At 37.5% G+C, this 23,441-nt stretch overlaps 1 protein-coding gene across 1 annotated transcript; it reads right to left on the reverse strand.

Annotated features, from left to right (window-relative positions):
* Nucleotides 1–447: 447 nt before the first annotated feature.
* On the reverse strand, nt 448–2,439 carry LOC110931658. Its single transcript, XM_022175044.1, has 2 exons — nt 1,948–2,439; nt 448–549 (listed from the first exon to the last, which is right to left on the reverse strand). Exons 1-2 carry the CDS (start codon nt 2,437–2,439, stop codon nt 448–450), a joined length of 594 nt encoding a protein of 197 aa, XP_022030736.1.
* Nucleotides 2,440–23,441: the final 21,002 nt, after the last annotated feature.

The following is a 23,441-nucleotide window of genomic DNA, read 5'->3' on the forward strand; positions in this document are numbered from 1 at the left end:
TAGCATTCATGTGCTCAAATGACATGATCATTTGATTCTTGCCAATATTGCTGATCAACTGCCACGTAGTAGCCGGCCCAGCAGAATGTTCAAACCGTAGAGTAGACAACCATTCACAAACCGCGCCCAAATACACCCGGGTGGTGATATCCTCGCACCAATCAAGTACTCGCTCCCACCCAATCTTTTCAAACTTTTGAACTATGTCGATTTTTCGGAATTCTTCGACATTCAATGTACGCTCACATACCACCCTCTCGGGTACGGGCTTTGAAACACCCGTGGCCATCTTTATTTTCCACATCTTCTCCTCCAATTTCTTGTTTCGGTACCGAGAAAGAGCTTTCAGCTTCTCGTCTTTCCATACCGAGGCCGACCTACTATTCTTGGCCTCCTCCCAATCCCAATCTTGTCAATAAAGTTGCCCATCACTTTCTTCTACATTACTTAACTGTTCCCAACGTTTTTGATATTGCCCTGAGCCTGAACCGGCTCCCGAAGACGAACCTTGCCCGGAGGTTTTTGCTTTCTTTCTTCCTCCAAACATGGCTACAATCAAAAGACAAGACAACAATTAGTATACCCAACTCTTCAAACAATCTCAAACTTTGAACTTAATATGCAATGTTGAATTTCAATCAATAATTAGATGTAAAATCTCCTTTTTAAACTTCCAAAGTCGCACATTTTAACATCTACATATCAATTTAGCATGTTTATTCACAAGATTTCTCAAAATTTCATGGTTTCAACAATATTCAACATCACAACTATGCTCAATCATGCAACTAACTAGTGTAATCACATCACTAAGACTAGAGCATGTTCAAATCCCACCCAAATCAAATAAACATTCTTAAACTTATGCTAAAACATCATACATTATGATAAACAACCTACTCTTAAACAATAAGCTTAAAATTTCGGAAGAAATCAACAACCCATATGAAAATCATGCATGAATTCACTGAAATTTCATACCTTTGATGTAGATTGATCAAGAAAAACTGAGAAAAAGTGCAAAACAAGAAATTTGGTGAACACTCTTCAAAAACCCTAGAACTCACGCCCAGAAATCTTGCAAACGAGCAAGAATTAATGAAAACCGTGATGGGGGTTTTGTTCCTCTCGAAAAATTACTCAAGCTAGGCTCAAGAATCACTGGATTTGGTGGGGATTTGAAAGAGTTATGAGTGACTGAAGCTTTAGGGTTCTAGAGTGGATTTTTGGGGGAGATGATGTGAAGGAGAGAGGTAGATGTGATGAATGCAGAAGTTGAATGGTGGTAAAGGGTTTAAGAGTCAGATAAAGGGTCCCCCAAATCGATTTGTGTGGTCAAAAGTATGTTTGGGTGTTAGTTGGGTCGATATGTATGCGTAATACACTTTCAGCGTCGGACAAAAATCCAGCGACCGTCGGCGACGGTTGGTGTCTCTGTCGGCGATGGACTCGGGAAAATGGGGAAGCGGGCGACGGACTAACTCGCTATTTACGGTGAAAAGTGGGCGACAGATGGTTTTTACGGACCGTAGGCGCGCACAAAGTCACCGTCGGCGACGGTGCACCAAAAATCCATTTTTTTTTGAAAAATATGAAGAAATTTATTAACTTTTTATAAAAGAACTATATACATACAAAAATCCTAAAAATTATTAAAAATCTTTTTGTAGATTTTTATAAGCTAAAATTTTAAAACGCGAAAACCGTTAACGGCCCTACCACCCCCCAAAAAGTCGTGTATTGTCCCTAATACACACAAACAAGTCTAAAAACATACCTTTTGTCTTCAAGATCCGTTCGGAATGTCGGGACTTCACACAATCACAAGGGTTAGTACGGAATGAGAACGATTACCACAAAAATACTCAAACAATTAAATAGATTGTACATAACTTTACAAAATTCATTACCGGTTCTTCAGTTAACCTCATAAGTTGGCACACTTACCACGAAGTTCACCAACTCCACATTCTCATCTTTTTTCTCATTGTTACCATCAAGGAACAGCTTAAGGCGATGCCCATTAACCGTTTGCTTTGACCCATCCTTCAAGTCCTTTATTGTAACATCTCCAAGTTTTCCGACCCGTGTAATCACGTACGGGCCCATCCACTTGCTCTGAAGCTTACCGGGAAAGTATTTAAGCCGTGAGTTGTAAAGCCAAACCTTTTGACCCACTTCAAACTCCTTCGGCTTCAACTTCGCGTCATGTGCCCTCTTCATATCATCCTTGTACTTTGAGGCGCACTCATACGCTTCTACCCGAAGCTCCTCCAACTCGCAAAGCTTTAATTTCCTCTCCTTTCCTGCATCTTCATATTTCATGTTAACTTCTTTAATAGCCCACCAAGCACGATGCACAAGCTCAACCGGTAAATGACAATTTCGCCCATAAAGTAAGCGATAAGGTGTAGTTCCAATAGGTGTTTTATGAGCCATTCTATAAGCCCATAAAGCATCATTCAACTTCGTCGACCAATCCTTTCGGTCGGGTCGAACGGTCTTTTGCAAAATTTCTTTTATTTGCCTATTGGAAACCTCCACTTGACCACTTGTTTGTGGGTGGTAAGGGGTAGCGATTCGATGGTCAACACCATACCGTTTCAAGAGTTTGCCAAAGTTAAAATTCTTAAAGTGAGATCCCCCATCACTAATGATCACTCGGGGAATCCCAAATCTAGAAATTATGTTTGTTTGTACAAAATTGCAAACAACGGTATAGTCATTCGTCTTGGTGGCAACCGCTTCGACCCATTTGGATACATAATCGACCGCCACCAAGATATATAAGTTGCCATGCGAATTAGGGAATGGGCCTATGAAATCGATCCCCCACACACCAAAAATATCAACAATGAGGATCGGTTGCATGGGCATTTCATCCCTTTTACAAATACCCCCTAACTTTTGACACTACACACAGTTTTTAGCGAAATTAAAAGCATCCTTGAAAATAGTCGGCCAATAAAGACCGCTATTGAGCACTTTGTGTCCGGTTTTGTGACCACTGAAATGGCCCCCACAAGCAAATGAATGCAAGTGCATCAAGACGCTAGGGATCTCCTCGTCGGGTATGCATCTTCGAATGACTTGATCCGGACAAAACTTGAATAAGTCCGATTCTTCCAACGTGTAGTACTTGATTTGAGATAGGAAGTGCAACCTCTTCCTTCTATCCCAATGAGCTGGCAAGTCACCTGTGACCAAATAATTTACAATATTAGCATACCATGGTAATATTGAAACCTTTAAAATTTGCTCATCTGGGAAGTTCTCATTGATCTCTTCATGGGAAGAATCCTCCTCCACAACCAATCGAGACAAGTGGTCCGCAACCACATTCTCACTCCCTTTCTTGTCTCTAACTTCCAAGTCAAACTCTTGTAGCAAGAGAACCCATCGGATTAATCTCGGCTTCGCATCCTTCTTATCCATGAGATACTTAACTGCAGAATGGTCAGAATATACAATGACCTTAGTACCCCATATATAAGCACGAATTTATCCAATGCATATACTACCGTAAGTAGCTCTTTCTCAGTAGTTGTATAATTTAATTGTGCATCCGAGAGAGTCTTACTTGCGTAGTAAATGGCAACCGGTTTCTTATCTACCCTTTGACCCAATACGGCCCCACCGCATAATCGCTTGCATCACACATGATTTCGAATGGTAAAGACCAATTCAGTGATTGCAAGATTGGGGCCTCAACCAACTTTTTCTTCAAAATGTTAAAGGCATTTTGGCAATTCTTATCAAAATCAAATGTTTTATCTTTTAACAATAGATTACATAGGGGTTTCTTATATCACTAAAACTTTTTATAAACCTCCTATAAAACCCTGCATGCCCTAAGAACGACTGAATACCCTTAACACTTATGGGATAAGGCAAAGTGGATATGACTTGCACTTTTGCTCTATCCACCTCAATCCCACGACTTGAGACGACATGCCCCAACACAATCGCTTCTTGAACCATAAAATGGCTCTTTTCCCAACTCAAAACAAGATTTTTCTCAACACATCTTTTTAAAACGTTTTCGAGTTGGTCAAGGCATGTATCAAATGATGACCCAAATATTGAGAAATCATCCATGAAGATTTCCAAAGACTCCCCCACCATATCTGAAAAAAATACTCATCATACACCTTTGGAAGGTGGCGGGGACATTACAAAGTCCAAAGGGCATTTGCCTAAATGCGAAGGTGCCGTATGGACAAGTAAAGGTATCCGTTGCTTGGTCTTCCGGATGTATGGCAATTTGATTGTATCCTGAATAACCATCCAGAAAACAATAAAATTTTTGTCCGGCCAATTTCTCAACAAGTTAGTCAATAAATGGCAAAGGGAAATGATCTTTGGAAGTTGCAACATTTAACTTCCTATAATCAATACAAATACGCCACCCGGTTACCGGCCGAGTGGCGACATTTTCACCTGCGTCATTTGTGACGACTTGAATACCCGCCTTCTTAGGAACTGTTTGTGTCGGGCTTACCCATTGGCTATCCGACATAGGATATATGATACCCGCATCTAGCCACTTCAGTACTTCCTTCTTCACCACTTCTCGCATGTTCGGATTTAGTCTCCTTTGTGTGTCGCGAGAAGGACTCATGTCGTCTTCCGTGATGATCTTGTGCATCACTACCGAGGGACTAATTCCCTTCAAATCCGCAATGGTCTACCCGATAGCAGCTCTATGAGTGACCAAAATTCTCATCAACTTCTCTTCTTGCTCCCCGGTCAAGTTAGATGCAATGATAACCGGGAGCGTGCTACCTTCACCCACATACGCATACTTAAGATGCTTGGGTAGCACCTTCAACTCTAGCACCGGAGGCTCTTCCAATAACGGCTTCAACTTTGTGTCAATGCTTTCCGGAAGGCTTTCCACTTGATGTGTCCAAGTGGGCATTCCTTCCTTAGCCGCTAAGACCTCCAACTCCTTCACCTCTTCATCCATGCTCCGATTTGTCTCCCTTTGTAACCTGTCAAACATGAAACATTCCTCTATTGTGTTTTCCTCTTCGACACTAATGTCGCATAGAGGTATATACTCGTCAATGATGTCCGCCATATAGCATTCATCGCCAACTAGAGAATCCGTTAATCCTGAAAAGATATTTAACCGCAACCGGCGGTTACCAAAAGTCATGTCGACCGTGCCCGATTTGCAATTAATTTTGGAATTCGATGTTGCCAAAAATGGTCGACCGAGGATCACCGTTGGTTGCTTGGTTCGGTCCAAAGAAACATAATCTAATACAAGAAAGTCCACCAGATAGTAAAAGTCCTCGACCTTGACTATTACATCCGTGACTATCCCACGGGGTAGTTTAGGGGTCAAGTCGGCTAACACCACGGTGGTGTTAGACACTTGAAGTGGACCAAAATCATATTGGTCATATAAACTACACGGCAAGATACTCACACTTGCCCCAAGATCCAAAAGTGCCCGTGTCATTTTAAATTCACCAACTTGTATTGAAATAATGGGCGCCCCCGGATCTTGAAGTTTTGGTGGAAGTGCACCCGAAAGAATCGAACTCACATTTTCGGTTAAATCAAGTTTCTTAGGAAACTTGTGAGTCCGCTTTTGGGTGCCTAAATCTTTCAAGTATTTTGCATATGAAGGTACTTGTTTAATTGCATCTAAGAGTGGCAAATTGATTTTAACTTGTTTAAAAATTTCCCACATCTCTTCTTATTGTGGGCCTCGTTTATTTACCACCTTCTTAGATGGTTCCAACAAAGCTTCGGGATAAGGGGCGATATTAACCTCCACACCCTTCTCCTTGCCTTTGGGACGGGAATGGTCACAACGGGTGTAGTATTATTAATTTTAACATCATTTTTCTTTTGACCCATTTGACCTTTTTTACCTTCATCATCACTCGCATCTTCCACCACCCCCTTCAACAAATGTGGGGGATGGTGGCTCAACACCACTATTTATGACTCGACCACTACGTAAATAAATTTCATTTATTTGTACCTCACGTGTGTTCTTCGAGTTCGACCCTTGATGCTTAGGGTTCACCGTGGTATCACTTGGAAGTCCTCCTCCACTTCCACGAATTTGAGCCATCTCTTGAGAAAGTTTCCCTATTTGCTTCTCCAACGCCTTATGAGATTTATCTCTTACTTCAAACTCTTGGTGCGAATTAGTAAGAGCTTGATGTGAATTGGTAAGATTACTCACAACATTCATGATGGCATAAAATTTCGAATTTATCGAGTCATCACCTTGGGAGTTTGAAGCATTACCCCCATTTCCACTTTGGTTGTAACCCCGTTGATAATTGTTTTCTCGGCTTTGATACCCTTGGTTACCCCCTTGATTGTAATTCCTTTGGTAACCCCCTTGGTTACCACCTTGACGATTGTTATACGAGGGACCACCTTGACCACCTTGATTACCCGATTGAAAATTCGGATTCATTTGATTTGAGGTGTTACCATACCAGAAATTAGGGTGATTTCTCAACCCCAGATAGTAAGTGTTGGAATTCATGTCGTATTGCTTTCGATCCCCATACACTTGATTTACCTCCTCGGTGTAATCACTCGGCCCTGTTGGACATTGCTCGGTTCTATGACCGATATCTCCACACTCTTCACACACCGCGAATTGTACCGCGTTCACCTTCTTCTTCTTCACACGAGCCATTTCCCGTTCTAAGGTAGAAATTCGATCCTTAGAATCAAGATCGGGAAGTGACCGGGAAATGGGATGTTTCTTAGCTCTATCGGCCGATTCCTTTTCCTTCGACCGCTTTCTCATTCGCTTGAGAAACTCCCAATTGTCTTCTTCATGATTGCTCAATAGAGTCCCGTTGCTTGTTGACTCAAGGCGGTTCCATGTATTGTCGTCTAGACCCCGTACAAAACACTTGACTAACTCCCACTTCTCTATTTGATGATGTGGGCACTTTCGCATCAACTCCTTGTATCTTGTGAATGCTTCATGCAACGGCTCACTTGATAGTTGGCGAAAAGACCTAATTTCATCACAAGCGTCATCGGTCTTCGCCATTGAATAGTATTCATCAAGAAAGGCTTGTTGCATTTCTCCCCATGTTCGAATACTATTTGTCAGAAGTGTAAGGAACCATTGCTTCGCTTTGTCCTTTAACGAAAATTGAAATAGTCGAAGCTTGACTTCCTCCAATGCGAAATTGTACCCCCCGATTGTGTTACATATAGATAAGAATTCCGCCGAATGCGTGTACGGTTCATCATTAGACCTTCCATTGAAGTGAGGAAGTATATTGATGTAATGGGGTTTGCAATCAAACATCCTTCTTTCACAAACAATTGGTGAATCATTCTCGGTGACCACCGACCTAAAATGGTCATTCACTCCCCGTGAAGGTTGTTGACGATGACGCGGACCGTTAACTTCTTGATCAACCGGTCTTCGGTTGTCCCTTCGATCACCCCTTCTATCCCCACCTTGATTTCTACCTTGATTACCTCTTTGATTTCCTCCTCCCACGAAACGAGGGATCCGATTAGGGTTGACATTGTTGTTGTTGTTGTAAAACCCGTCATTTCGGTTCCTTTGCTTGTTGTTTCGTGGTTAACGGTTGTTCTCGTAACCGTCATTTCTCCTATCCCCGTACCCGTAATCATCGTTCCCCACGAAGTTGGCGTTTTGGTAGCCAAACTCCTCATCTTCAAACCCCCTTGCATTGTAAGCGTTACCTTGATTCACATACCCCCAATCTTCGTCATCATTAGCCCGGTCCTCATAATACCCCCCATCATCCGAATATTCCGTATGAATACTCACATGTTCCGGCGATTGGTAACCGGGAACACTATACGATTCGTCATCGGGGATGGCGTTCCTCAAATCGTCTATTTTGAAGAATGGGTCTTCCAGGATTGCCACGATCTCGATTACCTCGACGGTCGAAATTGACATTCCGGTTATCAAGGTTGATGGGTAAGGAAGTTTGTCGATGAAGGTTTTGTTGTTGGGGTGTTCTTTGGGTGTTGTTGGGATTTTGATTTCGGAAAGGTGGTGTGGGTGTTCTAGAGTTGTTATTGCCACCCGGTTGTTCTTGAGGTGTAGGTTGAACATTTTGGGCGGGATTGAAGTTGCTTCGGTATTGAAACTGGTTTGGGTTTTGAGTTTGGTTAAGGTTTTGGTTTGAGCTTTGGTTTGCCATTGAATCGGTTTCAATGGTCGGTGTGAACTGTGGTGTTTGACTGGTTTGATTAGAAGCAAGTGTTGCTTCCAATCGGCTTGCTAAATTCCTTCTTGCGACTCTTTCGATTTCCGGTTCGTAGACTAACGGTGAAGTCCTCCCGGAGTTTCGCGTATGCATACACTACCTGTAACCTGCACAAGTAACACACCCACGTAACAAGGAAAAAGACAAAGTGCAAAAAGAAACTAAACAAATTAAACAGATAATCACGAAATTCAAACAATAATCCAAACACAAAGCGCACGCACTCCCCGGCAACGGCGCCAAAATTTGATCGGAGTGTCGCGCTCCGGTCAAAGATAATATTTATAGTCCCAAATTACCCTTAACAAATAGTTAGTGGTAACAAGGGGTCGAACCACGAAGAGTATGTGGTTTGCGAGTGGATTTGATTGAATTGAAATATGTGTAACAACTTATGAAGCTTGCTATCTTGTTTTTGTATATTTTTGTTTGATTGAAAGATGTGAATTAAAATTACTAAAAGAATTTGGTTGATGACTACTAAAAATTAACAATTGCAAAAATGTAAATAACGGTTTAGACAAGATGGAGAAAACAAGGCTCACACCCGGTTTGGTAATTGCAATCCTAGGGTTCTTACATGTTTTAGATTTAATTCACTTGAATATGTTATTAACGGATTTCTATCATCAAAGCTTAGGTGCCAATTGCTACCAATGCATAACACGGACCACAATGCACTTCGTCACTTTGGACAAGTAAAACCTTTCGAATGACACGGCATAATTGCACAAACTTGTTTCGCAAAGTCAAATTTCATAACTCACTCGACAATTTACAAATATAGTTCAAATGCAAGACAATTGTCAATCAATTCAAATACAATTCAAGTTGTCACAAAATTAAACTAAAACATTGTTCAAACCCTAGACTTATAATAACCTACACCGGGGTGAAACCTTCAAGAAATTAGCCGCTCATGGAAGGACGAACGCTATCACCGGAAATTGAGAACTCGTACATCATCATCTTGAAGCTTTGAGTTGATGAAAATGGTTGTTAGGGTTTGGAATGGTTGGTGGTAATGAATGGACGGAAGGATGATTGAGGATTAGGGTTATGGGATGGAAATTGTGATGATTTGGTTGTTGATTCGGGTTGTAGAGATGAAGGTTGGTGAAAATGATGATGAGATGATATGAGAATTAGCTCCTAAAGTGATATTCAAACTCAATCTAAAGTGTAACCCCCGTTTTGGTTGGTGAGAGTTGGTTTTAATTCGTCAAAACATCACAAATAACAAACAAACGCGACGTCAACATGGAAGAGCCGTCGCCGACGGTGGATGTGTCCGTCGGCGACGGTGCTTGTTTTTTCGATTTCAGCCGACGGCCTAGTTTGCTGTCTACGGCAATTTGTGGCGACGGAAACTTACACAAGCCGTCGGCGACGGCCCCCGGAACTTGGACTTTCTGTTTTTTCCATTTCTTGAGTCCGGTTGACCCGTTTCGCGTCCCGGTGGTTCTGTTTTCACTCCGGTGACCCGTAAAGCTCCCGAAAAGCTCCTTAAACTCTGCTAGACCTGCAAAACAAGTATCTAATCAAAAGTAGGCTATTCGAAATTAAAACTTGCGTAAAAACATCAAATTAAACAATTACAAGCACCGGTTTTCAACCACATATCATCACAATTTTAACGGCGTACTATTTTACAAAAAAAAAATTGACCAGTTCGGATTATTATCGGCTAATAACTGAATTAGGATTATTATCGGCCAAATTGAGTTAGGTGGGATTATTTATTTTCAATTTGCCAAAAATAAATAAACAAATAAATAAATAAAGAGAGTACTCCAAAGATCAAATTCCTGACTTTCTGTCTATATCCTATAAAGTTATTGAAGGATTAAATACACAATTAAGAACCCATAGTTCAAGGCTACAAAGGTAAAATGATTCGTGAAAATCAATTGGACATGGAACATTGTTAGGTTTAAGTGGCGCAGCGGAATAACGATTCATAAGGAACACACAATTATAATCGAGAAAATATAAAGCACGACACAAGAACACGAGAATTTTACGTGATTCGTTTCCTGTGGGGAACCTACGTCCACGAGCTGCAATTAAGGATATTTTATTATGATCTGACAATTTTACAATTACATAGACAAGATATACATAGAGACTATTTAGGGTTATAGGCTTGGTGAACAAGAAAACCAAATGGGCTTTCTAAACATCCTATATACAAGCCCAATAACAAATAACTAGCCCAAGGACTTCACACCCAACAATCTCCCACTTGAAGAACTTGCGATAAACCCCAAGTCCGCCAACAAGCACAAAGCAATCCATGTCTTTAGTAATCCGTAAACATCAAACACACATAGTAACAAAAGTCTTTCAGATACAGCTCCCAAGAACAAACCAAACTTCAAACCATGTATCCCCAATCAACCCAGTTGCAACCGGCCCCATCATCATTAGTAAGCAGAAGGGCCCGTTGAAGCCCCAGATGGCTTCAACCCCGTCTCAAAAGACCCCGTTATCACATCCTCAGTCCCAAATGATTCCCATAGACTCGTACCATCAAATACAGGGATTCTCAGAGGATCACTCCCCTTTAGCAAAAACTTCTTAGGAGAAACTGATCTTCTGAACCCAACACTGATTTCCAGACGGTGTCGGAACACTCCTCATGCTCCCACTCCTAGGAAGTCTTACTAGGGCAAGCAAAAACAAATATGCGCGCTCCTTGTGGACAAATCAGACAATATTGGTGATGCAAGAGGTTGTGTTTTACATCTTTCTTTTTAAACTTTATCTTTAGTAGTTCGGTAGTTTTTCCGTCTCGCAAGGAGATCCAACGATGTTCATGTTCCAACTTGGTTTTAAAAAGTGTGCCCGAGGCGCACCTAGGTGCGAGGCAATATAGTAATCAGAAGAGGAAAAAGAGAGAGGCGATTGTTTAAGGTTCAAAGGATAGAAATGGTAGGAGAAAAGGAAATGGGCGAGAATTTATTCTTGGAAAATTGGGTGTCACTTTATTAGTCTTTAATATAGTTTTTATAAACTTTGACCTAAATTTTTTTCTAATTTGTTTATTTTATTTCCATTCTTGTTTTTTGAGTTTTATTTATAGTACCTATAGCTTGGTTAGATGTACATTAAGTATACCATAGAGATTTAACTAGAATTAAGCATCCCTCGCGTTGCGGCGGGGGCCTAAAACTATGTCAAATAACATCAATGCCACACCGCTGGTAGCGACCATCAACACTGAAGTTGTAGCGTGTTAATGCGGAAATATAAGACCGAAACATATAACATGAAAAAATAACTATGTTGATTTAGGACACACGCGTTGCGACGAAGTTGTTACATGGAAAAAATAGACGTAAAAACGTTGAACCACACACGCACGTTGCGCCGTGTTAACTTGCAAAATAACGTAGGGAAGAATAACTAAGTCAATGTAGGATCCGCCCGTTGCAGCGAACTTTCCAAAGGGGTAAAATAGACACATTGCGACATACCTGTCAAATGTGAAAAAAATAGACGAAAAACGTTGAACCACACACGCACGGTGGGACTTATTAGCTCGCAAAATTTAGAACGAAACGTAAAACGAAAAACTTGCGAAAGATAAAAAGTATGGGGACCAAAGTTGTAAAAAAAAAATTTTTGGGTTAAATTACAAAAAATGTAAAGTTTTGAGTTAAAACTAAACAAATTAAAAGTGTTAAAATACAAATGATTAAAACTTTTGGGTTAAAAATGAAAAATCACATTTTTTTTGAAAAACCCCCAATGCTTGGGGTACAACACATAATGCAACAATTTGTTGCAAATTTTTAACTAGAATTAAGCACCCCTCGCGTTGCGGCGGGGGCCTAAAACTATGTCAAATAACATCAATGCCACACCGCTGGTAGCGACCATCAACACTGAAGTTGCAGCGTGTTAATGCGGAAATATAAGACCGAAACATATAACATGAAAAAATAACTATGTTGATTTAGGACACACGCTTTGCGACGAAGTTGTTACATGGAAAAAAATAGACGTAAAAACGTTGAACCACACACGCACGTTGCGCCGTGTTAACTTGCAAAATAACATAGGGAAGAATAACTAAGTCAATGTAGGATCCGCCCGTTGCAGCGAACTTTCCAAAGGGGTAAAATAGACACATTGCGACATACCTGTCAAATGTGAAAAAAATAGACGAAAAACGTTGAACCACACACGCACGTTGGGACTTATTAGCTCGCAAAATTTAAAACGAAACGTAAAACGAAAAACTTGCGAAAGATAAAAAGTATGGGGACCAAAGTTGTAAATAAAAAATTTTTGGGTTAAATTACAAAAAAATGTAAAGTTTTGAGTTAAAATTAAACAAATTAAAAGTGTTAAAATACAAATGATTAAAACTTTTGGGTTAAAAATGAAAAATCACATTTTTTTTGAAAAACCCCCAATGCTTGGGGTACAACACATAATACAACAATTTGTTGCAAATTTATATTATGGAAATGCGTTGTAGGTATAAGTTACTTATATATTAACCATATATAAGGCTTATTTTTGTCTAAATTTTAGGTAAATGATGATAGAAATCTATGTGAAATATAAAATAATAACTATATAAATACATTACGCTTCACGTACGAATAACCTGTCGTTTTTGCGTTTTAGACCTTATCGCTTTTGTGTGCTTTGAGCTTTTTAAAAAGGTGTACCTATTTACACATCATGTTGCCTATTTACACACCAAAAAAGGTGTTTTTTGTCTTTATATGCACACCCTGCAGTGTCGAACTGTGCCAAAACGCGGCGTTTTGGTCCGGTTAACCAGACAAAGACTGACGGGTGTCTGACGGGTCTGTTGACCTGACCAAAACGCCGAGCTTTGGCCGCGTGTTGGTCCTATCAACCAGACAAAAGACTGACACCCGGTCTGGTTGACAGGACCAAAACGCGGCCAAAGCTCGGCGTTTTGGTCCGGTCAACAGACCCGTCAGACACCCGTCAGTCTTTGTCTGATTAACCGGACCAAAACGTCGTGTTTTGACCACAGTTCGACACTGCAAGGTGTGCATATAAGGACAAAAAACAACTTTTAAGGGTGACTATCTACACGATAGTTTAGGGGCGGACCTAATGTAGGTTGGGGCGTAGCACGGGCTACGGCTCAACTTTTTTCCGGTAGTGTAAATTTTTTTTTTCGATTTTTATACTAAGGACACCCCTCAACAAGTACTAGGACACCCCTGAAAAAAAAATTACAAACTGAAATCAAGCCTAGATAATACTGATTATATTAGCCCAAAAAAACAAATGATAGCCCAATAGTAATTAGCCCAAATAACCAAATAATAACCCAATAGTGTATTAGATTGTTGTGCTCATTGTGACTGTGAGTTGTGAGTATTATTTATTTCTTTTCTTCTTGAGTTATTGAATTGTTTAATTTCGATCTAAAAATTAAAAATAAACCTAGTCCAATCTAATATCTAAAAACTTATTGCCAATATTAATTCATAAAGCCTAGCCCAAATGTGATATACTCAATATTGATTCGTTAACCTAAATACTAATAACTTAAAAAAAAATAGTTTATAAAATTTAATTCGGTAAGGCCTAAGGGCCTTTTTTTGGCTCACCCAGGGCACTTGAATTTTCAGGATCGGCCCCGCTCCGTAATGCAGGTAAAAAAAAGTTATGTTCTATAAATGTATCGTAAAAAAATTTGGGATACCCCTGAATATTTCTTCTAGTTCCGCCACTGCGATAGTTTGGCCCTTTTAAAACCAAGTGTGCCAATAGTGATGACATACATAAAGTTCATTTGAAGTCCATTTAAGTTTATGAGTCCAAGTAGTCCAACTAAACATCTAAGAATTATCATATAATGGACTACATTTCATCATAATCAACTACTAAAATTTGAGAAAAAACCTAGTGCCACCAGTTGTGCCTTACATCATGCAATTTTTTTTTTCTTTTTATTTCAAAGACACCCATTTATGACATATTGTTTGACGTCTATGGCTGTCTGAATTACATGTCCAAAAATGTTTCGTTGTTTGTCGAAAAAATTTAATTCAGCCTATAAGTCATCTTTCCCATTTTGGGTATGCACCATTACATAGTTTCAGGTATGTATTATTTTATCATTGTTTGCATAGTTTATTTAGACATGTTTTGTTTTAGTTTGATATTACACGACTTTCTACATAGTTTATAGACATAAAGTGTTTGTTCAGTAATGGTGTGTTTCTATGGAACTTCATTATTCTCTTTTAAGAAATTATAATTTTCTATAGTGATATTTACCTTTTTTAGGGTTTCTTTTATAACCTTTGTTAAGGTTTTATCTGTTGGTTCAGTTCTGTTAAGACATAAAGGAAAACATGAAAACATACCTGATTGCAGCAGTACAGGCCAACAGAGAATCCAGATGGAGACACAGCAATAAGTTTTGACATGATTGTCATCTTGGTCTGGTTCCTCCTTAGGGTGCAATCTAATGATGGTAATGATAAGAAACCGACAAGGGAATCGGTTATGGAGAGGGAGGCGAGATTGATTTTATGTGCTATTAGGGTTTGTGAAATTGTCTAACCCTTTAACCTCCACATTATTCTCCTTATATATGCACCCAGGAGGAAACCCTAATTAGTTAATAAGGGTAATTAGGCCCATCAACAATTACCAACTAATTATTTAATAGGATTGTTTTATATTTTGATCCATATAATGTAAATGATTATAATGGCTACTAGATTAAATATAAAATAAATATATTTAATCTTACATTCTCCCACTTAGCCGAGTAATCATTTACTATGAGTGTTAGATAAGCCTGATCAGGAGTTAACACTCATTTTAGCCTTAAACAAGTACTATAGCAGAGAAATACAACCGTTGAATCATTATGCGACTCAGGACCCCCATTAATCATACTATAGCCTTAATTTAAAACCTAATCGTTATGATCAAAATACGCATAAGCCCTTTGTTTGATTTGTAACTTTATTTGTCTATATGCCATTATGCCGGCTTGACATATTCTTAGAGACATACAAAATCAAACTGATGAGGAAAATTAACTAATACTTAGTCATTCATAGTACGATATACAATTGTGCACGACCATTAATTAATACCCGTCTATGAGCTCACTTAATAAGACTTATGGGTAATAGCCCTTCACTTATAGGATCCTCAAGCATATCATGAATGTATTCGATACAAAACTTAGTTTCCTCCATTCGTTCATAAACGAATAATTAATTGCGTATCGAAATTTAATGCAGCACCTCTTGAACTGTTACTGTTCAAGGAGTCATGGTAGCTGACTTTATCACACTAATTCTTCAAAACATTAATTATATGGAGTTAATAAACTTATGAGTCCACTGATAAATTTCCAACAACATTTAGTGATTATATTATGTCGTTATAACTTAGGTTGTTGATATCAGTTCATTATGACTCCTCAATGAGATAGGTTTTGTCTGCTGACATAAAGATATACCCGAAATTACATTTTGTAATCTTTGAATATCACAAAGTTAGAGTAATAAACCGGTTTTAATTCTCACTTCTTCTTTAAATTGTAGTCTCTCGTTTCTTTTAAAGATATTGTAATACTCCATTAGATGCTACACATTAATCTAGACATATCTAGTGTGTTGCAATGTGAGTAATATCTAAACGAGTATAGACTTAAACTTACATAAGGCTTCCAATTAATGAAGCATAAGGAAATAATTTCATTTATCCTATTATCCTCTAAAGGAAGAGCAATATTGTTTGTTACATATGTAAGGACCCATTTAATGTTAAACTTATGGAACAGAACTAATGTCCCATTGGGTCTATCTCGGCTTGTTATGATATCAATCACATAAGAGATATCTCTAAGATCTATTATATCAAAGTTTGTGTTAACAATGCTTTGACTTATGTAACATATACTTGTCAAAAGAATATCATCTATATAGGCAAGTTTATCTTAGTTGCTCCCACTCATTTTGAGGTAGGTTCATTAATCCACTTGATTCTTGATGAAAATAATTACGTTAGCTTTTCATCACATTATGATGTTTGCATTAACCCATACATGGATATTATTGGCTTACAAATAAAGTGTTCTTTAACCTTCAGTTTGAAACTTTAGGTTGTTATCTAATGAACATGTAAATGTGTCAGCCATTTGTTAGGGAAAATTGTTTTTAATGTTCATCTAATGTAGCTTTAAATCATTATAAGCTACTAGAACAGTGATGATCCTCAAAGAAATCTTTGATAATTTATCTCTTCCTAAGTATAACCTTTGACAATCAATCATGCTTCTTAGTGTCTTAACGCTTATATCAGGATTTGGTTTAGTTATGAACACTCTTAGGTAATTCAATCAAATCCCAAACGTTACACGAACACATAAAATCAGTTTTACTAGAAAACTGTTTTATTCCATTCAGATGATTGATTTACGCTAATGGCTTGATTTTAAGAGATAGGATCATTAAACATTTCCAAAAATCCATTTCAACTTCATTAGGGAGGTTATGTAATCATCAAAGTTAGTAGGCTTTTAAACCTAGATGACCTCCTGAGTTGATTATTCGGTTCATTAGAAGTTTCAGTTTTATGGATTAGCTCTTGGTTAGGTTGCTATCGTTTTCATTCTAAGTTTGTAAGAGTTAAATTCGGAGTGAAATTTAATGACATTCTTCCCCCCGCCTCTTGTATTCCTTGCAAGTCATGATAAGGACATAAGGACTTTGACTGCTCCTACTGACCTTAGAAATCTTTAGGAACTTAGCATGCTTAGGGTCAATATTTAACGACCAACAAATTCTAATAGAGAAAACAAATTAATGACGTTAGTCGTTGTGATTTCTCTTGTTGAGGATTATGTTAGTTTAGGTAAGAAATCTAAGTGTGCCCACAATTAAGCAACAATGAACCTTTTGTTTAAGGAGACAAGTATTGATAGAACAGTGTCATGATGGAGCGGTGTCTTGTACAAGAGGTGCAAATTTAGGTAATGTAAAATTTTCACTCCCCCACCTCTTGCAACTATTGCAAGTTATTATTAAGACACTTAATGCTCCCACTGATCTTTAATATCTCTAGAATGCTACAAGAGAAGGTTCAATGAGCTACGTGACGTGGGAACCTATCACATATACGTTAGACTTTATTTGATTTCTTTAATGTCCAGATATCATAAGAAACTTTAGGGACATATTTAATAGAAATCTTATTAAGTACATATATGAATAGAGTTCTTCTAAGATAGTGGGCCATATGTGACAAAATTTAGATACAAGTTGATAGTCTGTTAAATGATAAATGAATTATGTCTGAATATTCCATTTGAAATAAGTTCCACGAATGTTAATGAATGACTTATGATGGACCCATGCTTATTCCTTAAGCCAAGTCATATTTTAGGGCTTTAACGTCATGATTTAAAATCACTTAAAATGAGATTAGATGAAAAAATCATCCTCATTAACCATGTTATGATTTCTCATGAATTTTGGTTATAATGGATGAAATTTATAAGTCTCATTTTCCTTTTGTCAAATTCTCATTTGCATGATGACAAAAGTTGTGAAAAAGTAAGGTATCATCTAGTTTCATCTTAGTAATGTTTCTATCCAGATATTTAGAACAAATAAGAGGAGAGTTTAAGATAAGTGTGACTTTATGTTGACTATGCAAACCTCACAACCTTCATAACATTGCTTAATCATGATACTATATGCTGATTAATCTTCAGAATATATAAGGCATCGAAAGGCGTTGTTAGAAGACTGCTTATTATGGTTCTTATAGCCTTAACAATTAATTTTGTCACTAACAGTTATTTGTTGACTTCTGGTAAGGAAACGTTTAAAACTAGAGTCAACTAATCATGTGTTAATAGGAATATTAAAGAATTATCAGACTTAAATATCATTAGTAAGTTACTATCTAATTAATTTATCCAACTGTTCTTTAGAATAATGGATAGTCTCGTTGCTTATGCCTAGTCTAATGACATAATTATGCAGTTAGATTTTCCCTTGAAGAACCTTAACGTTGGGATTAGCACTTGTAATTTGTCTATGGACCTTAGAACAATCCTCTCTTAAGGTTTTAGTGGTTGTAAGGTGAATAACATCTTATTTTCCAGTTTCAAACATTTATTTCTATGTACATATGTTGCTTATCAACACACTCGTTATACTTTGGTATTTTTGAGTGTTATAGTTGATTTATAAGGCATCAAATTGTACAAGTGAAAAATATACTTATTTCCATGTGTAAGCCCTTAACTTTATGGGTCATGGTATTGTACATTGTTATGTATTCACATATACCACTTAGCTTTATAATTTATAATTTTAAATGAAGGCATGCATCTTAGGAGTTCTAGTGATTATTCCACAATTATAGATTAGTCTTAGGAAAGACCTAATCTGGAATAACCTTTTAGTGACAGCACTTATGTTACAGAGTTCTTGATTATCATAAGAGACATCATGTTTGATTTGTCCTATTCATCATGCTCTACTTTTCTTCTGTAGTGCTTTATCAGAAGAGAGCAATAGGATCATCGTGTCTTAAGAGATAATGAAGGATTTAATTTAAGAGCTAATTCTTATAGAAACTTTAAGCAAAACATATTAGATTTAGGAATTAGAGTGGATGAGATATATATTTATAGAAGAAAATTATAGTGAGTAAAATTATGGGTACTAAGAATAAGGCAGACAAAATGATCACAAAAATTAATTGAGGATCATTAATATAAGGATCATTATGTGAAGAGGTTGTGATATGTCTATTACTAACATCAAAATAATAGACGACTTAAAGTTCTACTTAAACGAAGACAAAACAGCTTTGGCCAGAAGTGTAATCATTTAAGCATGTGTGCAAAGTGGTTGTAACAAATCAGCTTTGGCCAGAAATTGAGACAATCACTTTAGTTATGCACTTGTTAAGTATGCCATCTATGAAGGAATTAAATCAGCTTTGGCCAGATATTAAGACATTCATGTTTATGATGCACACTTAACATAGCTTTCGTAATACTTGAACGATAAGTAGATGCATCAAATCAGCTTTGGCCAGAAGTGATACTCAGAAGCTCATTCAAGTTAAGCCATTTTGGTTTTGTAAAACATTATTTGATCCTCATTAATTAACTAAGTAATTACAAAAACCAATCATTTAATAGCAAACCACCTGTTAACGCGGATCGAGTGAGATAATGAGGTTTCGAGTGAGATCTCGAGTCAGTTATGAGGTCTCGAGTGAGATCTCGAGTCAAGTTATGAGGTCTCGAGTGAGATCTCGAGTCAAGTCTCGACTCAACTTATAACATTATGAGGTCTCGACTCATTAATGGTCTCGAGTCGCAACCTCAGTGTCTCGAGTCGTAATCATGGTCTCGACTGCTGTGAATTATGACATCTCGACTCCTTATGAGGTCTCGAGTCACAACCATGGTCTCGAGTTGTGACCTTTATGGTCTCGAGCCGAAACCTTTGTCTCGAGTTGTACAGATTTAAGCTCTTAGTCGAAACCTCAGTGGTCTCGAGTCGAGACCTTATGATCTCGAGTCAAAATCGTTGTCTCGAGTTGTAAACATTTGAGAACACTTATGATTTCGAGTCGAGTTCTTGTGGTCTCGAGTCGAGACCTTTGTCTCGGGCGGTTAAAACTTATCTCGAAACTTGTGTTACAGCTATTAATGTGAAAACATAACCGAAAATTTGAATTGTTAGGGATTTTGAGATATGGTTTCCTGTTTTAGTGATGATCTAATTTTATCATAATATTTCGAAAATTATAACTGTATATCTTTTAATAGTTTTCGAATAAACTTAACAGATTAAATTGGATCAAACAGGGAAATAACACTCAAAAATCCAAATTATATTCCAAAACATAAAGGATTTCGAATTTTCCTAAGAACACATGATGAACCCTAAAAATAAAAGAATAATTCTGGAACCCGAAACCTGAAAATTAAGGATTCTAAAGCAGATTTCGGACATTAATATTAACCATATGATTTCGAGGTATATAAAATACATTCTTTTCCTTTCTTTTTCCCGAAACAGAGGACTCGGGACATGTAACTCGAAACTGGCCATGAGTTTTATTAGGTTTTAAAAGTTTCTGTTTTCCAGATTTCAATCACAGAATTGATGGATACGAAAACAGAACTGATTAATCAACATATTCTCTGATACCACATGTTGGTTCAGTTCTGTTTAGACATAAAGGAAAACATGAAAATATACCTGATTGCAGCAGTACAGGCCAACAGAGAATCCAGATGGAGACACATCAATAAGTTTTGACATGATTGTCATCTTGGTCTGGTTCCTCCTTAGGGTGCAATCTAATGATGGTGATGATAAGAAACCGACAAGGGAATCGGTTATGGAGAGGGAGGCGAGATTGATTTTATGTGCTATTAGGGTTTGTGAAATTGTCTAACCCTTTAACCTCCACATTATTCTCCTTATATATGCACCCAGGAGGAAACCCTAATTAGTTAATAAGGGTAATTAGGCCCATCAACAATTACTAACTAATTATTTAATAGAATTGTTATATATTTTGATCCATATAATGTAAATGATTATATTGACTACTAGATTAAATATAGAATAAATATATTTAATCTTACATTACCAACTATGTTATTTTACCTATTCTTTTATTCATGGGTTATTGTCTTTTAAAACTAAACTAGTTTTTTTTACTAACGTTACGTTGCGGCGAACGTCTTGTGTTGTTTAGTCTGTGTTTACATGTGTTTTGAAATCACTACGAGCGCGTTGCGCACGGAAACCGTTGACAAGAATAAAAAGAAAATATAGGGAAAAACACTAAAAGATAACCAAAAGAAAATCAACCAAAAAAGTTGTATGGTAATAATGTTGTTCGTATGAAACCCGTGGTCAGAGATGAGCAAATGATACTGGGTACCGGTACCGAATTTCCTGAACTGAAAGATTTTAAGTACCAATTCGGTACGACTTTTGGCGTTCCTGGTACCGGTTCGCTACCGTTTTTTACCTTCATATACCGGTACCGTAACTGGTATTTTCGGTACCAGTACTGATTTAATATTGGTTGGCACCGAGCTTATCCCTACCCCTGAAACAAAAAAATCACCAAAAGTTGAAGAAAATCAACAAAAAAGTTGCACGATATCGTTGTTGTTCGTACGACACCCGTGATCAGGGATGAGTAAATGGTACCGGGTAGCATTACCGAATTTTCCGAACTAAAAGATTTTAAAAATCAATTCGATACCGACTTTTGGTGTTTTTTGTACCAGTCTGATGTCGGTTTTTACGTTTATGTATCAATAACCGTATTGATATTTTCAATACGAGTACCAGTTGACATAAATTTATCTAACTTACAAAGTAAAGGACATAATAAAAATAACTAAAAAAATTATATTTATTATTTTAATGTTTTCTATCTACTGTTCAAACGATTGCCTTTTTAGTATATAGGAGAATGTTTTCTATCTACTGTTCAAACGATTGCCTTTTTAGTATATAGGAGAATTTGTCTCCCACATTTTTTTTTTTCATCGGTAATATCTATGGGATTACTTCAATTTGATAAGGCAAATTTGATACTGATATATGTGACTTTATCACTTTGTGTCTATGCATGCACTTGATAATTAATTTGCTACCCTTTACAAATAAATGAAATTTTGGACGTTAGATTTATATAGACCACTTCAGTGGTCAAAATTTGACAGTGATGATGCATTTCATATTATTTCTTGTGTTACTGGCTTTTCCTTATTATTATCATCTCCTCTTAAGATCAACAATATCGTCTTATTAAACTGAGTTATAAACATGTCTCTCACAATTGTTATAAATATTTTGTAATCCGAACTGTGAGTTAGAACCAATGTAATGCACGGTCTTCCCTATGGTCCTACTTTGGTGCGTTAAGGTAGAGACATTGGTAGGGCTGCAAACGAACCAAACGAATACGAACAAGACGTTGTTTGTGTTCGTTTGTTAAAAAATATATGTGTTCGCGAACCGTTCACGAACACTTATTGAACGAGATTTTATGTTTGTGTTCGTTTGTTAAGGAAATGAACTTGTTCGTGTTCGTTTGTGTTTGTTTGGTAATTTTAGGCAACGAACATTGACGAACACAAATGAGCACAAACTAATCTTCATGAACATAAATGAAAACAAACGAACACAAACAATCGTTCATGAACAAAATATATAATACACCGACACTTATTAGATATTTAATTTGTTGGAATTTGGAAGTATGTAATTAAATATAAAAACTAAAAAAACTAATGAAGTATCGAACACAAACGAACACGAACTCTGTTCATGTTTGTTCATTTAACTAAACGAACGAAATTTCTTGTTCGTGTTCGTTTGTTTAGTAAACGAACGAACACAAACGAACTTCCCGCCGAACGGTTCACGAACTGTTCGCCAAACGTTTGGTTCGTTTGCAGCCCCAGACATTGGTACATAGACAACACAACCAAATATTTTGGTGAGACAAAGTCAATTTCCTTTCGAGGATAGTTGTAGTGGAGAGTATTCGTGATCAACAACTGGTCTAAATTTGATCAATAGCTTAGTAGGTTGGTAATGCGGTTTGACAATATTATAAAATTGGCCCTAAGGCTGGAGGGTGTGGTTGGAGCCCCCTAGGGGCTTTATCAGGCCACGTAGGATCCACGTCAGCCATGGAGCCCCCCCTTTAATTTGCAGGGTGTGGATGGAGCCCCCTATTAAACAAAATTAAAAAAAAAATTGATTAGATTACATGTTGTGGGCCCCACCAGAACACATTAATCTTCTCGTTACCATGCTAGCGCCTCAACCATGGCGCCTATTAGCCGATATATATTTCTGTATATATATTTCTGTATCATTTGTATTTATTGTGCTCATATCACTCCGTGATTTACGGAGATATAGTTTCCTTATTGTGCCTTTGTATTCCTGTATTTAGACCCTTTTGATTAATGAGAATGGGCATCCAATTTCTAAAGATTACACGGTATCAGAGCTTGTGATCTATACCTAACCGCAGCTTCTTCCTTTTTTTTTCTGGATTTCGATTCAGTCCCTAGGGTTTCGACCCTCATCCGCCGGCCACCTCCTTCTTTTTTTTCGATCCTGTGTCCTGTCTGTTTAACCCTCCACC

This window comes from Helianthus annuus, chromosome 3 (genome assembly GCF_002127325.2).
Source record: "Helianthus annuus cultivar XRQ/B chromosome 3, HanXRQr2.0-SUNRISE, whole genome shotgun sequence".
Classification (NCBI taxonomy): Eukaryota; Viridiplantae; Streptophyta; class Magnoliopsida; order Asterales; family Asteraceae; genus Helianthus; species Helianthus annuus.